We start from the raw sequence: 18,096 nt of genomic DNA on the forward strand, positions 1-18,096 counted from the left end.
ATCTAGCTCGCCCAGAATTTATTGATAGGATGTTGATATACGGTTGCATTATGTTGGGCTGTTCCTGCCTACGCAGGACCTAAATACCTTAATTCTGTACCTAGTATTCCCAGAACCCCAATCAATACTTTAAAACTTGTATTGCCAGCATCTTTTACATATTACTAAAAATTACCATTTAAACCTATAAAATATAAATAAATGAAGTATTTCGAAATTAAATAACAAAATTTGAAGACAATTAATATCTAATTATATTTTAATCAGTATTATATTTGTTATGCATATATTTTATTAATTAAATGAAGTAATAATTTTACTCTTCGAAACAGAATATAAACAATGACTCTATAAAAATAATAGTATAAATAATTCAGAATAATATGTATTTGTATATTAAAGGAAGTTATATTTATTTTATTTAGTAATAATAAGTTCAGGATGGTCTTTTTACAGAATAAATTTATTTGTTTTGTCAGGTTTAGTATAAATAAAAAGGCTTCTAAAAATAGTTTCGTCTAATGTTTTTAACCACTGAACTGGGTTTTTTTAAATTTAAGTCACTTATTAAAATTATTTTAATGAATTTCATTATATTTGAATCATTACAGGATGTAAAACTATGAAATAACTTAAGTAACAATAACAAAGCTAAGATTTATTATAGAGTAACCGAATGGTTTTTTATTATCTGTATTCCCGTCTCTCAATTTATCGTTATAGGTAAAATGACTTTGACGGCAACTTTTAGTTTAACGCTTATCTGAAACTCGGCGTTTTCTGCATTTAGAAAATATATATCTATATGCTGTCTGTATTCTAATCGATATATGTTTTATTTATATATATTTTAAAATTTACGAAAATGGCTACTAGTAATGAAGATACTTTGCCAGAAGGATGGGAGGCCCGTAAGAGCAGAAGTACAGGTAAGAAGACTTGATGTAATGGAATCACACTTTTTCAATTAATACTTATTATTTTTTCAAGATACCTACTGAATGCAAACAACATTATTATATATTGACGTGTGAAGGAGTTGAACAGATAAAGCTGTTGTTGCTATAACACATTTGAATATTTATATATATGTATATATTAATTGAAGCTATGGCTTTATTAACACTAAATTTGTGTAATATATTGCCAATTTTGTTTTCATGTCAATTGATGCAAATCTATGCATCTTCTTAAATCTGATTTAATACAAATTAATAATTCTAGTATTTTTGAAATAAAAGTGTGTTAAAAATTGGTGTATCAGGTAAAAAAATGGGTGTAGAGTCCATCCGCTTCGAAGAATTGAAAATTTGTAATGTTAAAATAAAATTAGGAAGGGGTAGAAATCAATTTTTAGTCAACTGACATTGTTTCTTTAGACAAACTTCATAAACATTGCTTAACATTCACAATTGACCCACCCAATTGCTCTCGCTCCATCTCTTTCTATTCTCCCTCCTCAGGAATTTAGAATGTTTAACGCAATCTTGTTTGAAGTCGCATTAGAAGTTTTATTTTAAAAATTGAAAAGTACAAGCACAGGAATAAAAAATTTTATTATCATCATTAGTAGAGATTGCAGAGTTCCATGGAATTCAAGTACACTATATAATCTATATAACAGCAGTCATGGGACTGTGAATATTGTGACATTATACTCAGTCATTAAATAGAGCCGGAAGAAAGGCCATTTCAGACTAGTATTTGTAATTACATAGAAAACAATACTTAATTGAATGCTATTGCATATAGTCTGCTATTTTTGGCTCATCTCTTTTCTCCACCAGTAAATTACTTATTGTATTGTATGTTATACCACATTCTCTTGCTTAGTCTATTCATATCTTAGGATATGTGGTGTATCTTATTTGTCTACCAATATCATCTTCTCTCCCACATTTTTTGTGCATACCAATAACACTTTTATGGCAAAACACAAAGATTTTCTCTTACCTGCCATGGGTACAGTGTGAAAGTAATTGTTCTATTAGGAGAATGATAAGGTATACATTATACTCCAAATAGTAAGACACTACATGGGCCAGCAATTTCTATTTATAAACCAAAAAAAAAAAAACAGATTTCTAAGTAAGTTCTAATTAAATTCTTGTTGCTATTGAGACTGTGATGTTACATGGAGGTTATCATCAATGGAAGATAAGCTCATCCAACCAAAGCCAAATGTTCTCGATGGTTATGCAGTTTCTTGTCAAATCAAGTGATGTTATATAGACTTTATACTGTATTTCTAATCCACCATTACATTTACTTGTTCATACATTTTTTTGTTCATGTGCTTATTCAAAAATATTAATAATTTCTAAACTTTTTTGTTATAGTACAAAAATATTTATGTAAAACTACATTTTGGATGTAAAATTACTATTTTGAATTTAGATAAATTTAAAAAGATTGTATTGCACATGTAGGTAGTATTTTAAATTCTTTTGTATGACTTAAAGATGCTCAGAGCTTGTAAGCTTGTAGGCTAGTGCTTTACACAAAATTTTAACCAGTTTTTAATTATTTTTATGGCAAATTGTAAGTTTATTTTTTACACAATGTCATCACAAGAAGGAGTATGGACACAAAATGTTCATTGACTCTGAATTTAAAATGCCAAAGGTGTTTATATATTTGAATGAAAACATTCATCGCTTGATACTATTTTATTTAATGCTTCAATGGCATTGATCTTAACCTTGCACATGTTTGCAGTCTTTAAATAAATTGTACATAATAAAAATAATACCATTACTAATTTCCTCCTTCCTTTTATAAATTTTTCACAAAAATAGTATTTACTTTTAAATATTAATCATTAAAAATATTAATAATATCTTTTGAATATTGAATTCCAGGTATGACGTACTATCTGAACATGCATACCAAGAAGTCACAATGGGATAAGCCAGATGAGCCGGCACCATTGGTTGATGAGGGTGATGATACACCCTCGCTAGTCCAATGCAGCCATTTGCTGGTGAAGCATAGTGGCAGCCGTCGCCCGTCCTCCTGGCGCGAAGAAAACATTACTCGTTCTAAGGAAGAGGCTATGGAGATTTTGGCGGGTATGTGACATTTCAATTGAGTTTATATTCTTCTATGTACATAGATAATATGTATATGCATAAAAAGAGGAATTGCTGGTGTAAATAAAAAGTATTAAATATAAATTATTAGCCATTTTTAAATTACCGTATCGTCACCATAATATTCTTTATAATAGTAACCAATATTATCTTTTAATTGTCACTACATTCATTTGACTTTTTCAATGTTGTATAAAATGATTTTATTTATAGTTGATTGTAATACCTTTAAAATGAGAGGCGGAATTGAATTTATTGCATGACTTTAAATCATTTGGCCGAGACGAGTGTTTATTATGGTATAGCTTAGAGATAATGGAGGTGACATTTTTCTGGTGTTATCGGTTCAAAACATAAATGTTGTGGACAGTGGCGTAGCATGTTTATTGCCCTGCTGTAATTATTTACGGGGCGCAAATTAATGGTCAAGATTTGTAACAAAAGAAATGATCAAAATTTTATTAAATTAAATCAAATCCTTATTGATGTAAACTTATTACTTTCTCCTAGAATTGAAGCTAGCCAAATGAAGAAGTATCTCGACTTTTTTTTGTATTTACATCAATTAAGATATATGAAGATATATTTTCTCAATTACAAAGTAAGCCTATTCACTGGTGACTAGTGGGTATTTTTTTCAATCCTCAAATCCCTGCTAATAATATATATATCGGATTTTATTATAAATTCATTGTTTTCAAGACAGGACACCAGCCTCGCTGACGTCTCTAATGTCACTTGTTTCAGTAAGTTCCAGATATTTTAAAATGAAACTTCAATTCTTCTAAATGTTCTTGTATTTCTCGAAGGTTCTTTATGCTACGCACTCGCTGAACTCTGCAGTCCCCTGTCGTGCGTCCAGACGTCATATTTAAACCAGAATTCAAACATAGTTCTATTCTCTTTGATTTCGTTTTACTTTTAACAATAGTAACGACGACCAATAAGGTGTTATAATAATTGGTGCCAGTTATTTCCATGTTGCATCCGTCATTGAAGCTGCTTGCGCCGATATATATTTTTTTAATACTTGCTATAGGAGTGTGCACAACGATATGGGATAGGGAAGGCAAAATGTGAATGGTATTTAATATATTTAAACAGAAATTACAACCAAATATGTAATTAACATAAAATCACTTATCACAATCCATCACAAGTAAAAAAACTGTAGGAAAAACTTTCACACTCGACCCTAACCAAATTTTTCAGTTATATACGTACCAACTACCGTGTGATAATCCTCTGATGCAGATAAATTTTGCTTCTGATCAAGATAGCTGCAATGTTAGTTGACATTCAGAATACGTCCAAGCACAAATTGTTACCTAACAAATAAGTATTACAAAAATACTTGCGTAACATCAAAAAATCTAAAATCTATTCAGCTGACATACAAAATTCACGATAATTATGGAACAAACTATAGTCACCCATTATTTTTCTTGTTTCAGTAAATGGGTTCTCCTAATGCTACTGTTACATGAATAGGTATTAAGTTAAATCATAATTTTTTAAAATATGGTTAGTTTTTTACAACACAAGTGGTGCATTCTGTACATCCCAATAGACATCTTAACTTTTTATTTTAAAATATGTATATTGTTAGTAATAATTATTTATAATAATTTAAAATGTGATGTACTTTATAATTCTAAGCTTAACGTTATTTATCTTCTGATATTTATTGGGAATTCTTATGATAGTGAACTAGCGCTATCTGGATATTTGTTATAATAGTGTAAATCAATGTTAATAATGTTTCTGAACAGTTATTTAAATGTCCAAATACTTAACAATTAGTTTTATAATTAGAGCCTTAGCATGTTTTATGTTTTGATGTTCAGTGTTTCATTATTTAATGGCAACGCTTATGAGGAAAACTAGCGCCCTCTGTATGATATTGTAACTTACCCTCACCTAAATGTTACCTTTGAATATTATAAATAGGATGTAAGTACTGGGAATTCTGTTACGAGATGTGGAGCAATAAACATGTAAGTGGAAGTGCTGCCTAATTTATTTTTAACAATATAAATAACATTTTTTTTTATTATTCACAGACTATCGGCGCAAGATCGTTGAAAAGGAAGCTACCTTCGAGGAGCTGGCTCGCAAGTTCTCTGATTGTTCTTCAGCTAAGCGTGATGGAGATTTGGGTAGATTTGGCAAGGGGCAGATGCAGAAACCGTTCGAGCAAGTCGCCTTTTCTCTGAGACTTGGCCAGCTCAGCCAGATCGTCGATACTGACTCTGGAGTGCACATCATTCTCCGGACCGCTTAAACTCTCCACATATACAGTTTCTTGGCATTTATAACATAACTCCTTCTTGATATATACGTTAATTCTCTGCTGTTTTTTTTTTATAGTATGCTTTGGCTTGTAACAAAAAATAAAATAATAACTGATCGTCCATAGTTTATGCCTGGGGTGCATTGCATCTGGTATGTTTTGTTGTGTTTTTTTCTGTCATCTATACATATATTTTCATTTTGAAATATGCTCTGAGGGTTATTGTTTTTTTTTTCTTCAAGATAAATATAACTGATTCTTAAGAGTAGAGTTGATTGTTTGAAAGAAATAGCTGTCATTGTAGATAAATCAGCTTTTTAAAAGTATTGTTATCTATATAAAAATTTGTTTGCAAATGTTAAGCTTATTATTTTTTTTAGGAATTACTTGAAAATGACATTGCTCAATAGGTATTGTTCCTCAGTCACTACATTTCAATAGAACTACTGAAACATATTTGTGTTTTATGATTTCATGTGATTTTCTATTAACAATTTTTTTTATAAAGTTCTTTTATTAAATAATTTGTTATTTGATTTTTTTTTTTTCACTTTTATCAAATTAGTTTCTTTGATTTAGTTATTAAACATTTTAAAGGTAAAGTACATTATTGAAAATTATTTCAAAAAACAAATATGTATAGCAAAAAATAAGTTTTTGAGATCCAATGACATTAATTGTTACTTTTGCATTCATATGTCCGGAATAATAGAAACACAACATATATGTTATGAAATACAACATTTAGCAAAAATAAGTTGTTTTATTCACCTAAATTATATCCAATATCTGAAAATATCATTTTATTCACAGCAGATCGATCCTTCAGACATCAAATACCAGCTGTCTGGTAAAATTAACAATAGAGGAATCATTCCCCAAGACATGTATGCCTTGCGCAGCCATGATGACAAAATTTTGAAATTGGAATAAATATCTGAGGAATTGGCGTGGAATTTTTATAAAATTTATTCATAGAATTATAAGTTTTGTTATAATATTATAAAGAGCATAGATATAAAGTTCATTACTAACAGCCATAGAATAATCTAGATAAAAAAAAAAATTGAACATAAAGAAAAGGTAATTGTTTTCTACACAAGTTGATTTCTCACATTCTTTGAACACTACCTTCCAGATTATCCAAATACATCGGATTTCTCGATACCCTAACGTCTTATAAACTAAAATAGTAACACTAAAAGAAACCAAAAAAGGGTCTCATATCTGGGATAGTAGAATTACGACATCACATTTTTGGGTGAATTAATAAATAATTAATGTTCAATATATTTAAATACATGTAATATGTAAATATATATTTTTAATTTAATTAATAAATTCCCTGTTTGCCTTGTTTTCTGGATTTGTTAATTACATAAATGTCATGGTTTACAAACAGCTTTATTTAGGACTTCTGTTTCCACATAAAAAAAGAACCGACTAAAAAATCAGAATGTATAACCCAACAAAAATTGCTTTCCAAGAAAAACAATTCATGAATTTTAATAATTAATATTTTTGGTTAGTACAAGCATCTCGTATTAGATATAGTTACTTACTTAGCATGCGTAGGTTCCCTAATACAAAACGAAAGAAACGGAAGTTGATATCGGAATACGTGGTTACATTATATAACTTTTAATTTCAGCGCCATCTATGATGGATTCTGGAACTAATATTTTCATTGTAATTCTTACTTTTCCAGTAATTCTAACAGCCTTTATAAAAATAAATTTTGAAAAAAAATTTACTTTTGTTTAAATTAATCACAACTTAAAGTTATTAATATTGTCCGATAGATGTCACAGTTTACTCATTTTACATTCATTTGGTTCGAAATGAGATAAAACAAGAAATAAAAAAACGGTTAATATTGTTTGAGGAATAAACTTCGAAACCATTTATTTAAGTTTTCGTCATTAATATGAGTGTCCGAATATTAAATAGGAATGAGATTAACTTGTGACTAGAAAAAAATACGTGAACTAAACAAAAGAAATTATATAAAATGTTTGCCTTAAGTTAGAATAGTTGTATTATCAAATATATTTTTATTTTCCAGGACTCTCTTTATAGGAATAAAATTTATAGTGAAGACAACATGAATTTAATAATTACGTCTGCTTAAATACATGAACACACTTATATATTTCTATAAACAAGATTAATATACGGGAAAAATAGAGCACCGTCTACAGTAAGTACCGTTCGTACGTACGTCCATTGTCATAGTGGGCTTAGGTTTCATTTCAGCAATATAGGAATTATACATAGGAAAGTTAATTTTAATTAATTTCTTTATAGTGGTTGTGTAAGAATTGATTTCTGTGTACATACCATTCCGTACAATCTTAGTATGGGATGGAATTATTTAAGCCGTTCCGTTGACATCTAGGCAATCTTTAAATTGAAAAATCATTTCCTTTTCATTAACGGTCATACTATTTTTATAAAATGCGTTATATTAATATATATTTTATTTTAGATTGAGTAGCAAGAAGATAATGTTTTTTTTTATTGTAGTCAAAACACTTTTTAAACTAATTTGTTAACGAGTTTTGTTTTCAATTTGCTCCGGCAATTATCTTTTGCTGTTTCAAGACTAGTTATTTGTTCTAAAGAGGTTACGACTTAATTTTATTTTCGTAATAAATGTTAACAAGTAAATTTAAAAACATTTTTTTTTGTATTAGATGAACTGGATAAAATCCAAGAAGGTTGTAGTTTAGTTTAATAGTAGTTAATTTTGAAAAGAGAAATAGTTTAACTTGAATATTAAAAAGAAAGAGATAACTGTAAGGATTCATGATAATAGACCGGGAGTTGTACCGTCTGCACATATATGATTTCAAATAACAAACGAGTGTGGCTTACTGGACAACTTCAACAATGAAAATTTTCCCTCCTGTGAAAACAAGGTGCACGTTTAACTTACGAATAACATTGTTACAAGCCTAAAAAACGAATATACCAGTACATAGCAAAAGCAATAGGTATTTCTCAATAGAATTGGAATTTAATACATAACTCACATAGCTTTACATTCTATTCGGTAGATAAATAAGATCATTTTAAATAATATGAAAACGAAGTTAGGCATTCTATTACATGTTATAAAATATTTTTCCAATATAAATGAACTATATTTGTTAAAGTTTATATATGAACAGTTTTTATTTTTTTTTTATTAATATCTTAAAATTGAATGTGATTTTCATTTTTTATTTCAAACGTTTTTTATGCAACAGTGGTTTGTAAGTGGTCATGGCAGCCTATATCCAATAATAAAACAAAGAAGAATGATGACAGAATGACTTGAAACTAATTAATTCTAGAATATTGAAGATGTTTTTATTGTTTTTAAAATTATTAAAGGAATATTGAGCAAATTTTGTTTGTTTTTTTTTAATAACCTGTCCACTATATATTTTACTCCTCGATATGATTTTTCTTCAAAGCATGAAGAACCTACAGGAATTTTTATATAGGAAAAATAATGAAATATGTCCCAATTCATCAATAAGGAATGTTAAGGAATATACCACGAATATCTTCAGTTCAGCAGTCATCCACCGAAAGGTACTGGCATTTTATTGTCAAAGTAAAGTGTAGTGCTTTAATAATAAATTATTTGTACAATAATATATTTTCGTTAAAGTAATGAGCAATTATTTACAATTGTTAATAAGAAAATTACTAAGGTACTAATAAAATATTGAAGTACAATGAAAACTGACGATGAGTTTTCATTATTCTTTGAAATGCTTTAAATAGAATGTGCCATGAATTTAATTGATGAAACAGAAGTGGTGAATTTAGTATAAAAGAGCAAGAACAATGAGCGGACTATAAAAAGGATATCAAACGTTCTGACTGCAGGACTCACAATAAGTTCGACAAATGAAAAAAATATTCAACCTCTGAGCTGGACATTGGATACGAATTCATTACTATAATTGCTTTATTTATGTAGGTGTGTCCGCATTTCTATAGAAAGCACGTCACCCCGATTTTTGTCAATCAATTATTTCTCCAATAACATCCGATGTTACTGTTTTCATACTCACTCACACACACACACACTGAATTTATAAAACTTAATTTTTCTCTCAATGCACGTTGTATTGCGATAATGCAATTTTTATTACTTACTATATTTTTTATTATCGTTAAGAGGGAAGTAGTAGAACTATGTATACCTACGGTAGTGTTAATATCTTTATAGTTCTGTATTCCATTGTATGCCGTAGGATCCGGCTTTTGCTAGAATGTAATGAACACTGCCCCGTTTTTTATTCAGAATAAATTGTTTGAAATATAATTGGTACTTTTGCCGTTAATAGCGTTTTCTCATTATTTTCTATGACTTACAATATCAATAATAATTTAATTTTAGATTTAATAATGTTATTGCCTTATGATGTCCTAGTACGTGGTATTTAATTTTTTTTTGTCAAAATTAAAGCATTTTTAAGAAAGCTTATGCCGTAGTATTTTTTCATAAAACGTTTATTGAAATTATTAAAAATTTGTGAGGAGATTGGGATTAATTTAAAAGTCACGTAGAATCTAATTACAGTTGAAAATTATAATATTAATATTTTACACTTTAAGTATTTATATGCTATATATAATTAGAAATAAAATATAATCCGAATGGAACATTATAATTTATCATTTAGTTTATGACCCTTGTCGGCTCTTTTGTGTGACATATCACCTTAACGTATTATAAAAATTATCTTTATTTATATGTATATTTTAATATCATTTTAAATTTTAAATCTAAACACTGTAATCTATTAATTTACACAATACTAAACAACCGATTCTAAAATACGGCCAGTTAAAAAATCTTCAAAGAATAGATATCTAATCCAGTAATATTAGAAATACTATATCAAACAATTATGGTTATAATGAGTTGCAATAAGATTTATCTTATAATTTTGTCTTTCGAAACTAATTCCATAATTATTTATAACTTCTGTTGTCATAAAACAAGCTTTTTTTATCTATTTTCGTGATGCTCACTCGAAAAACTTAATATTCATAAGTCTTAATTTCTAACAGCTCGTACAAATAGCGCGTAATAAAATTCAGTAAATAAAATTCAGACAGCAGTTATCACACGAGGGGGAACAAGAGGGGAAGAATAAAATAGATAATAGTCGTAAAGGGGGCTTCTGAGTGAGCGACCTCAAGGGCAGAGCGTTTATGAAGTTATCGATCGATTGTCTGTTTTACAATAATCTCATTAATAACAAGAATTAAGTTAAATATATAAAGATATATATTTATATTATTTAGCAAGAATAAAGATACAAAAATTCTTTTAAATAATAATTCAAGTTAACTTAAAACAAATGTTTTTCTCAAAAAAATGGATATGTATGAACGAAATAGTTTATTGTCCAGCTTAGAACAGAAAAACATATTTTGTAGCTTTGATTGGTTCATTGGACATTAAAATTATTTGTTGTTCATTAGTGTGGGCTCAAACCGATTTAACAGATTTCAAAAGATTTATTTGTTCCTCGTTGTAAAATTTATTAGTGTAATAAAAGGAAGTTGAGTGAACCTAGAATGTTCGTTTTCAGAGGCGATTCTGTTCGTGTCATTTTAATGTATTTTATATATTCGATAAAATTTATATATGTCAGAGTTTGGAAACTATTAGTTTTTAAATATAATTTAGTAGGGCCCCTTTTGAAGGCTTAGGAGACTTCAGGATTACTCTTTAAGAAAAGGTGTTTTCTTTGTCAGTAAGTAGGTAGATATGGTAAGGTACAAGGTTTTTTTTTTATTATATTTGAAAAAGTGATTGATTAAAAGTAGTAAACAATTTAATCGTGTATATTCATGAAATCTACAAACAGGTACTTCACAGCTTTATCTTAAGCTGATTCACTTTGTTCTGTGTTAAGAATGTTAAGAATTGTTAAGTCCCATATATAATATGTTTTCATTGTTCAATTGCAGACATATTTAATTGTCTCTTAAAAGATTAAACGCTTTATTTAAACAACTAAGGTTTCAGATTGCAAAGCATTTGTATAATTTATCTATTTGTTAACCGAGGACGGACATCGTCAATAAATAATCGTAGAGTTAAGATTCTTGAACATTCATATGTGCATTTTCTATTATTTAATTATATCACTGAAATATTATTTATATCTGTATACAGACGAGTTTCTACTCATTAGGTATGATAATTATGTGCACTCATTTTAATAAAAAAATAAAAATTCTATCTTACTTCAGCACAACTGTATAAAATTATAACTAAAATAATGAAGTCTTGACTTGTCAGCAGATTTGAATAGTGCTGTAATTATTTTACAACGGTTGCTTAATAGGGAAAAGTTATAAAATTTCTTCCACGCTTATGAGATTTTGTGGTAAATCAAAGTAACGCAAATGGATATGCAATCAATATAATTTTGTATCACCCAAGCTAATAAAAAAACACGAACTAAAATGTGAATGGTGAACTAATTGAATAAAAAATCATGTAGGCAAAACATGAACCTCATCGGTCTACTTCGGCCTGACGATTCAGAATAGCCATAGTTTCTGTAAAAAATACAATAACGAAGACAGACAAACTGAGATATTAATAGTCGTACATCAATGTAGACCTTGGATCTTTAAACTGTATTTTAAACTATTTTTAATTAGAAACTGTAATTTAGTCCAAAACAATGGTTAAGCTGTAAAAACGTATGTGTTACCTGCAGATTAGTATTGTGCACGCGCCTTGGTAATTTACTGCAAGGCCGTTCGGTAGTGAGTTACAACCTCAAAAGAGAGTAACCACACTTTAATAAAATTAAGACGGAAACAATACATTATTTTAAACTTCTCTTTGTTATAAAAACTCTAGTAACGTTAAACCGATCCCTCTATATATACAATCAAAGGCACATTACATAATTAGTGTTTTCAGTTTTAAGTGAAAACTCGCTTCAAATATTCATTTCTGTTATAACGTGAAAGTAAATAAAAGAATGGGAAGTTTTTTCATCATTTAGAAACGCTAGCACTACCTTTACTTACTGACTCCGGTTCTTTGATATAGCAGTGGGAATTTGTAAATATTAAGTAATGCTACTATATGGGATTAAGGTATTCTTGTGAATTTATTTATCAGTAAAGAAATTTGTTGATAACGATGGAACTACCACATCAAATCAAGAAACCGTTTAATGGAATTAGGGTTACATGAAAAAAAAAAGAAATGGAAAGTAAACTTTTTATTTTTTCTTTTAATCCTCTAACCGTAATTCTCGTTTTTGTTCCAATCAGATTATAAAATGAAATATGTTTGATTATGTTCCTGTGTTATTTGATAGTCCTCCTACATTTTAGACTTCACTAAAAAAATATTAAGTTTACAATGAAGATAAATGAGTGTGTTTTTTAGTTGATTATTATTCTAAGAGCGCAATCTGACAAGCGTTGTTACTTACTAAAATAAGTGTCGCTTTGCATTGACAATACGGACACGTTCGGAACATAAACATATTCTTTGAGAATATCAAAATAAATTCAATTTATCATGCAGATATGTTGTGATTGTTACATTCACACAAAATATTTATTTTTGGCCACTAATATGATATAACAAAAACGATTAAGATAACACACTTGATATAATTGATTTTCTAACTAAGATATCGCCCTGGCTTTAATACATAATTAATTGAATTTTACATTCAAGAAGGTTTTATTATATTCTTAAGTTTTTTAGCCAATTCGTAATTGGTGTCTTTGACATAGTTTGTTGGTTTTCCTTAAATTTTTGTGTTATATTTATTTGTAGTCCGATAGTTGCACGTGCAAGTAATCCGTAAAATATTGTGTTGCACAGTTAAATATACTCACAGTGATGTAAAATATATATACATAAAAATATGACTATTTTTATAGATATATATTTTACATGACCTTACATATTCCTTGACACATAATAAAACATAAATGAAAGCTTTGCATATTCTTCTTTACTTCCTTTGTTTTCTGCGAACGCTGGTCACACATTTACTCTTTGTTTTTACTGATGGTTTAGACCTACTAACACAGCTCTGTATCTTTGTCACTACTTTAAACAATAGTAGGAATTACAGCATTTATCCTACTAATCAAGATAGTAGTCTAGTATTTTGAAGTGATATCATTACTTTATTTTGATATTTAATATTATGAGGGCGCTGATGAATGCTATTCTCATACGATCTTGTATTGGAGTATTCTTTTCAATTATTCCAATTAAGAATTTAATGTAGTTCACTGATTTGAGTATGTTTATTGAAATTTGAAAACGGAACGATCAAATTTAAAAGGTAAAAATATATAAATGGATTCTCTTTGTCGTAAAATATACTCATAGTGGGTTGTATGGAAAGTGACTAAATGAGTTGCAATTTCTGTAATGCATTGCGTGCAAGACAATTTACTGTGTGCGTGATGTTAATGAATCCTACAGAGATCTTGGTAGGATATCATAGTTTATTATGTGAATATAAAGTGAAATAATATTTTTCAATTGAATACTTTTACACTATTCAGTACAAGTTATTACTTGTGTGTATATTTATTTGGTCTTATTTCATACTTTTAATCATTTAGGTTTTTATTTATATAAGAAAAAAAAAAGAGAATGAATTTATTACACTGGCTTTACTCGATCTGTTTTAATGTTATTGTAATGGTAAATACAGAAGGGCATTACCTTAATGAGACCTCGACGCTATATAATAAAAAAAATTGCTGCAATAAGACTTCATTTTCCGCTCTTAGATCTCTTATACGAAGGCGTCTTTTGAAGTAATTACAAGTAAGTGATGCTGGAGGACTAAACTCTGTTAAAAATAGCAATACTTACAATGACAGAAAACAATTACAAGTATTGAATATCGCACAGCTGGTTTTTAAAAGTAACTTCATCTACCTACCATATACCATAGCATGGGGCTATTTTAATTTGTTATATAAAACTAATAAGTTATAACAATTTCTAACGACAATATGTCTATACATATTTTACATGTACGAGAATCCTCATTTGATATGTGGGTCGAACGTTGAACTGGTCCGATCGAGTTTGTTACACATCGTAAAAGTATTTTTGTTTCTTATTTCATTCAACAATATTATTCTGAATTCCTCTTAATAAAACGTCATTTTCATTTATTTTTTTTTTGCCTGAAAAAGAGGGTACTTTTTTAAATTCACATTATAAATTTTTAATACCAATATTGAAATACCTTAGCATTATTGATGTGGGATATTCTTATGAAACTGAAATAAAATTTGTGATGCATGATACAACTCCCGCATTGCAGGGAACTATTTGCTCGGATGCGGTAAGCGGGATTTGTGCACATTTACATTTTTATTTATGTTCAAAACAACGCTTTCGAAATTTAATATATCAGTAAAGCAAGTTTACTTTTGGAATATTTTATTATTATTGTTGTTAAAAATACAACACGTAGATTAAATCGAAATGATAAATAAAATACCTGGTGTTCAATGGAATTGAGATAGTCTTAAGGTTAGATATGCATTCGTTTACCTATGTGCATGTATATGACCGCAACTAGCAGCATAACACGTTTGTGGTTTAAGATGGCTATGGCCTTAGTGGTCAGACGCAGGTCTCATTACTCATGATTAGCTGTAGACTATAACGTAATTATAATAATAACCTTGACGTAACTTATAAGTGTCACTCAAAGAGAACAGTTTGACTGGAATTGCGTTATTTCGAAAATCGTACAGCTTCACACGCTTTGGTCTTAAAATCTTTTAAAACTACGTCATAGCGACGGTAGCAGCATTTATATAAACAGAGAAAGAGCTATGAAATGTCGAGTGTTCAGTTCTTGTATAGTAATAAAAATAAATAATATTTTTCTATACTTATATATTTTGTGTGAAATTTCATATTTATTCCTAATTAATTATAGGTATATTGTATTCATACTTTATTAAGTGACATTTGCTTGAATTCACTTTAAATGGCTGAAAAATAATTAGTATTTAATTTCCGTAGAGCATTAATTTCTATTTTCTAACATCTCATTATATGTATTTTTTTCTAATTATGCTAATTTATTAATAGGTACGATTTCTTTGTGTATTTGTGAATCAGTATTTTTTTTTTTAATTTTAAACATCGCACTCACAACATATTTATCTTCTATTGACAGATGTGTTTCCAATACAAGTGTGATTATATATTTGCTATCCTACATGTAAGCATTATTTATTAAGGTATACCTAACATTTTACGTTTTATATCGGGATACCTATAAAAAAATCATTTAAACGTTTCAGAAATATAACATCTGTGGAACACGAAATGCTAAAATATGAAGCAGTCATACTGTGGTACATAAGAGGTATCTTTCAAAGTTTAAATCTCTAAACTACTACAACATTCACTTACAATTTTGTAATAAGAAACGAACGACATATTTGTAAGAAATAAAATTTCAATATGTATATTATAAAATGAATGTGCACCATTTTCTTATTATTAATGTTTCTTTTATTTAGCATCAAAAAAACACTTGTAGGAAGTTATTTTACAATCCTATACAATTTTATTAAATTATTTCAAACTACAAAACTTGTCTGGAGAGTTGGAGAGTTATCTCTTAATTACTGACCTCAGGAATGTAGCGCAAATTAGACACAACAATTCGAAATTATGTATTCTTATCTTTACAAAAAAATAATTAAATGTTATAAAATTTATATTAATATGAGAAGTAAAATTTAAAACGGCTGTCAATTGTTTGAGTTAATTTATGTTTTTTTAGGACGTTTTATGATATAATTTTATTTTATCAAAGCGATTGATCAAGTCACGTGAATTGATAAAAAAGGATGTACATGGGTAAGTATTTACAGATATTGACCTACATTTTATCACGGCTTTTTATCTTTATGCTGTTTTTTTTATTTTTATTTTGTGTAATTCATCATATCTATTCCACTTCAAAGAAACGTTGAAGTGTTTCTTAATATGAACACGTCTTTTTTATTATTATTATTATTAAAAATGTTAAAGTGAAATCGTTGAAAGAAATCCTTCCTCATTATATCAGACCTCTCGGATATTTTGAAGTCAAATATAAATAAAAGATTTCCAATACGCCTTAACGTGAATACGTTTCCAAATTGATTTTGCATTTTAGCTCAGTAAGCTTCTGAATAATCCGATGCTTCAAGATTTAGTTATTCTTGTCGAAGAGAGGCTTCTAATACTTGATTAATGAGCTCTGTTCACTTCGAACTATGATTGATCCTTATAATATTAGTTTATTTTGAAGCATATCCGTATTTAAATTACTATTGTATAATATAAATATTGCAGTAAATTTAATTTAAGGTGATTATATAACATTAATATGACTGCGACTGCATCATAGTACGAGTACAGAGAACACACGCTCTTAACAAACTATCCGTTCCAATCCACATATGTAGGTGTAACTGTGTAAAGTAAATGGGCTCTAGTACTTTTAATCTGGATCAGTGTGGAAGGCAGCCGAGATCTGGGATTCATCGGTAAAATGAGACAAAGTCGATTTAAGCGACTAGAAGTGCTATCCGATAATAACTGGTTGATACGGATGTGATGAGTATTATTACGATGTTCCAAATTTAATTAAAAATTTTTAAATTTATGTGACATTATATAGATTAAAAATGTATGACTTATACAAAATACTTAGCTTATTCTACAACGAACAACCTAACCAAATAAATAAAAAATCATTTGTAAATGTAAACAATATTACATGACTATCTTTCTCATTAAAAAAACAGCAGTACTCTGGAATAAAAACGTGTAACAAATTTTTCTATATAAATTTAACATTAATTTAAGTTTATTATAAAAGTTGAGGAGGCAGTAAGTTATTCTATGTCCCGGAGCCGCAGCAATGATGATAACGCCTCTGATCTCGGGGAAACCAAGTTTGCATAAATAAATACCGTTTTGCCGTTACCCAATCACATACAATGATAGCGACCAGTCTTAAGGTTCTTCAATTTCAGTTTTAAAATAACGTTCATAAACGTCCCAGGATTTAGCTCGGATTCGTATATTTTTGAAGTAATTTCTGAATTTGCGAATACTTTTAATATAAAAACTATGGTTACTGTTCAAGTGGTTCATTTATAAGCTGCTTGAATACAAGATTTTATTTAAATTCGTTCGGTGCGTTGCGTGATTGAATAATAGACGCCATAATTATCGTGTACTGAGACGCCGCTTCATATTTTATTCGATATTTAAAATTGTGTTTCTGACTGTTCCAATGTGTTTCCTATTCAAGGTTCTTGTTGGAAAATTGGTAAATCAAAGAAAACAGAATGAAATTTATTTAGCACAAAAAAAAATATTTTTAAACTAAAAATCAATGTTTAAAGTATTAAGTAATCAGGCTTTTGAATTGACAGTGATATTTAATATTTTATTATAATCAATAAACTGAATTATTAAAAAAAATTCCTTAAATATTCGTTGAGTTGAGCAGTCAGTTGGCGGGTTATTAATTCACTATACATACTATATGGCATATATTTACTAAGCTAGGCACTTAGGTTTACGCAAACGGAATATCTTATTAACGAACAAATTTATTGTTACTGCTTATCCCTTTTATAAGAAATGCAATATATTTT

The 18,096-nt window shown here is 28.5% G+C and overlaps 1 protein-coding gene across 1 annotated transcript; it reads left to right on the plus strand.

The window, feature by feature from the left end:
* Positions 1–730: 730 nt before the first annotated feature.
* On the plus strand, positions 731–6,142 carry LOC116777831 (putative peptidyl-prolyl cis-trans isomerase dodo). Its single transcript, XM_032671577.2, has 3 exons — positions 731–929; positions 2,862–3,071; positions 5,156–6,142. The coding sequence occupies exons 1-3, from the start codon at positions 866–868 to the stop codon at positions 5,374–5,376; spliced, it is 495 nt and encodes a 164-aa protein (XP_032527468.1). The 5' UTR covers positions 731–865; the 3' UTR covers positions 5,377–6,142.
* The last annotated feature ends 11,954 nt before the right edge of the window (positions 6,143–18,096 follow it).

Source organism: Danaus plexippus, chromosome Z (genome assembly GCF_018135715.1).
Source record: "Danaus plexippus chromosome Z, MEX_DaPlex, whole genome shotgun sequence".
In the NCBI taxonomy this organism is placed as follows: Eukaryota; Metazoa; Arthropoda; class Insecta; order Lepidoptera; family Nymphalidae; genus Danaus; species Danaus plexippus.